We start from the raw sequence: 4,313 nt of genomic DNA on the forward strand, positions 1-4,313 counted from the left end.
TGGCTTATGCTATTTTCCTCCTTGATGCCCTCTGGATTGGCTTTGGGGACTGGGCATCGGGGAAGCATTGTGTTGTCTTCTCAAGTTTCTCCTTTTGTTTGTAATTTTGTTCGGTGCTGAGGTTTGTGAATGCTCGCAGTGTACAGACTTTGTTGTCAGTCGAAGGATCTTTGCACTCAGTCACTTTTCAGCGATGTTCTTCGGGCACAGGCAATACAGTCCTTTGCCTGTGACCCAGGAGGTGACCACCTCAATTCATGTGGGGAAGGATGATACAGTGTAACTGGCACAGTGTCAGGGTTTCCCCTTTTACTTTCTCAAGGGAAACCAGGTGACAACACCCAGGACCTACTCTAAGTAGTCTCCAAAGCCCCTCCTAACAATACTTTAGGACTGTTCTCTCTACAAAGAGAATCTGGGTGCTGGTTCACAGAGAAAACCCATTAATAGCAACCACTGTAGTGACTTTTTAAATGGCATATTTTTCTTTATGGATTAGTATTTATTATTTAATTTTTATTCAATTGTGAGCTGCTCATTTTCTATCACAGATTTCCTTTGTGATAATTATTTGAAGACTGTAGTATCAGTAGGTTTCTCTAGAGAGAACATAAACTTACTGTTTTCAGGCATTTGGGGCCATAACCACTGTTAAACCATCGTAAGTTACATTATTTGCTATAGGCTTCAACAACCACTCAGGCAGCGTGCTTATGGTCTGTAAATGAACGTAACACGTGCCGTAGACTGTGCCTTTGAATTCTTAGGGTTGCCCACTTCCCCAGTCTTCTCAACACTTAAGTTCAAGAAATACAAAGTTGTGCCCATCGTTTTCTGGGAATCTGTGTGTTATGCACAGATCTTTGGATGGCCTAGCTTTATAGCCAGAGGGTCTTCTCCGAGTACTTATTTAGAGTAGGTGCTGAGTGTTGTCACTTGGTTTCCCTTTGTAACAATTCTGTGTGTTAAGTTTTCTTAGGCTAAAAGCTAGCTACAGCATTCTCTTTATCTTCCTGGGTTTTTATTTATATTTACTTCTTAGGCTCAAGAATTCCTTGTATTCTTAGCAGCTCATTACTCTATTTAGGTTTTCAAAACATGTAATGAGATTATACCTGTTTTCATGGCTAGTCAGTATAGATACCTAGCTTGTCCATTACTAAACCAGAATTAACATATTCACATGTTCCTAAAGGACAGTGAGGCCTGCCATAGAAATTGGTGTCATCACGAACAACATCACTTGTGATGCTGTGTACTCGGAAAAGCAACATCCAAATCTCTTTCACTTGTTACATATTCCAGTAAACAGGTGGTAATGTGTATGACTTTGCACTTATACTTTCAGATCTAAATAGTTTAAGTACACACTACCACACTGGTCGCCAAGCCGCTCTTCTGTACTTACAGAACAGCCGCTTGTCAAGCTGGTCAAGGGACTGCAGGACTCTCTGCTCTTCAGCTGAGAGTGCGCAGAGGTCGAGCCGCTGGGTCTGCCTGAAAGCCAGGTCTGACTTCTGGAGCTGCTTGTTGTTCAGCACAGTTAGAATTTCATCTTCGGGCATCGAAACGTTCACAAGATTTTCAGCCATCAAAAACTCAGAAGTACTATCTGAAACTACGTAAGTTTTAATCAAGCTTTGATCTGTTTGCTTTGGGACGAGCCCTTGTATGTACTTAGCAATGTCTGCGCGTATTCACTTCATGAACAGAAAGGCACTAATATGCTCTTTCTCTGCACTCATTAGGATTCTCTACAGCCAGCATTTCTCCACCCTTAATCAAATCTAAAATGACTGCAGCGAGAGAATAAAAATTCCTGAGAGTTACATTATGTTTACATAATACTTTGCATTAAGTTTTGCTATTTATTGATGGTACAAAGACAATACGAAGGAGGTTGTCTTTATAATGGCAGTTAAAATGAGCTATAAATAAAAAAGCAGAGAAAATAAGGAAGGGTTAGAAAGTTACATGAACAGTTGAATAGAACAGCCTAGAAACAGACTAAGTGATTAAGAACGTACAGCTCAAAGGAACATCAAAGACTTGGGAGAAAGGAGGGTGTTTCCATGAGTTTGTTCTGTGCTTAGAAAGGGATTGATCTGGGGCTTCACTTCCCATCTTTCATTTATAAAACTTTTCAAAAAAATCTTTCATTTATTTAGTTGCTACAGGGTCTCGTTACGCAGTTTGGGCTTGCAGTGATCCTCCTTCGCAGCCTCCCCAGTGCTCACCATGCCCGGTTTTGGTGGCCGGCACAGCATGTGGTACTGGGGATCGAACTCAGGTTCTTGCGCTGGCCAGGCAGGTGCTTGCCAGGCAGGTGCTCAGACCACTGAGCTATCTCCCCAGCTCCCATCTTTCCTCTAAACAAATTCCAAGTAAAGAGTTAAATTGAAGGAAGCCAACTATTAAAGCGACCGAGAGGAAAAAAGATACTTTACATTTCTTCATTGAGAAGTGTGAAAGCAACAGAGGAATCACCCGAAGAGCCTGACCTACAGGAGCCGGGTGCAGGACGCCGGGACCCTGTCATCTCGGCACTCTAACGCTCCCAGCAGCTGTCTGGGCAGGTGACTCCAGCGCCCGGCATCTCCGTGGGAAATGCAATTCTGCTGACTTGTAATTCTACTGGGCAAGTCAGAAGTTCAGTTAGCTTGCCAACCAACCACGTTTCTGAACTCAAGTCTCACCACATTTAAATGTTACTGTGGCTTCACAGAAGGTATTGATTCTGAAGTCATGGGTTTTGATTGATGGTTTTAAAAACTGTTTAGATTTTAATTGTGATGCAGAAGTTTTGTAACAGATATTTGGTTTTGTGCAGACATTATTTCTACCCTGTAGCTAAGTTCAATAAAGCTCATATCCCTCCTCCCCCAAAAAGAACTGCTGAACTGAGGATGTGGCTCAGAGGCAGAGCACTGGCCTGGCTTGTGAGAGGCCCTGCTTTTGATGCTTGGCACCACCAACAGAAACAAACAAGCAAACGAACAAAGCAAAGACTGAAACGTGTTTCTGTCAGGCCACGTCACGCCAGTCTTCCCCGACACATTTTTAAGTTCTGGAGGGGAAGACTTTTATAGATTGTGCTTGTGACTGTGTAACCATTATCTACTTATAATCAGAAAGGTAATTCTTGATAATCATTTATGGAATGAAAAAATAAAAATGAAAACGTATGTTAACATACAACTTAAATGAGTAAAACAAAAATAATAAAGCATCAAAAGCACCTGGAACCAATGTAAGGATTACGATCATTGATGTTTCAAGAATTCTTGGAAATCATTAAGAAAATGTCAAAACTCTAATATTTAGGGAAAAAGAATATAAAGGGACAGAACTTTCACCAAAAATACAGATAAAAACAATCAAGCATATTACTAATAAAAATATTAAAAAATTAGTATAACTAAATTTCTTTGACTTTGTATAAGCAAATAGTGAGGAATTATACCTCAAGTTGACATACATGACTAAAGAATTTTGAATAATACTTTTAGGAAAAAAGTTAGCAAAATGCATGAATACCCACATCGATGCTTGTCTCCTTTGATCTAGTATCCATTTAATACGTAGAGTTTCATTCAACAAGTATTTATTGAGTGCCATCTATGTGTCCAGTTCTGTAATTTTGATTCTGGAACCCTATCCTACAGAAATGATCGATAAGTCAAGAAATAGCTCAGTGTAGAAAGCTGTTCAGTATCCTGCTATTAGATCAAAAGAAAGGCGGTGACAAAGTGCAGAGGCAAGGACAGCTCAGGCCCGGTGTGTGGGTGGCAGTCACACAACCTGTAAGCCCTGAGAACATACAGACAAGGAAGGACACCTCTGGAAACAAAGCCCCAAAGGAAATATCTAAACCAAAGCATACCTTCTTCGACATCAGCGGCACCTCTTGTGGTTTGTTTTGGCTCCCTTGAACTTAGCTGGACAGTTTGTCCAAAATTCTGTAAAATTGGAATATTGGATCAGAACATAGTCCACGTTTAAAATTTATAATATATACATGAACTTTAAAAAATTTTGAAATTGCTGTATATATTTTAAGCTATCTTTATTTAAGTAGCACTTTGTTTTTGTAACAAATCTGAGTTAAGGTCTTTCTAAGGTATATGAATATTTAAAAATACATTTTTATGTGCACTGAAAAATTTCAGGTCATAGTGTTAGATATTTGGAAAAGTGAGAGTAAACTGAGTACCATTAAAATGTATTTTAAAGAAAAGGTAAACATTTATTGTAAGGTTTATAACTTAGTTGATTTATCTTGGGAATGAACCCTGAGCCTTCACACTAGGCTA

General features: G+C 39.6%; 1 protein-coding gene across 1 annotated transcript in view; it reads right to left on the minus strand.

Moving 5' to 3' along the window:
• Cep126 (centrosomal protein 126) overlaps nt 1-4,313 on the minus strand; it is a 119,528-nt gene that overhangs the window by 43,531 nt on the left and 71,684 nt on the right. The window contains 2 exon segments of the mRNA XM_023709481.1: nt 1,409-1,618; nt 3,884-3,959. Of these exon segments, the coding sequence (XP_023565249.1) occupies nt 1,409-1,618; nt 3,884-3,959 (286 nt within the window).

The sequence above is a fragment of the Octodon degus genome, unplaced genomic scaffold (genome assembly GCF_000260255.1).
Source record: "Octodon degus isolate 3935 unplaced genomic scaffold, OctDeg1.0 scaffold00012, whole genome shotgun sequence".
In the NCBI taxonomy this organism is placed as follows: Eukaryota; Metazoa; Chordata; class Mammalia; order Rodentia; family Octodontidae; genus Octodon; species Octodon degus.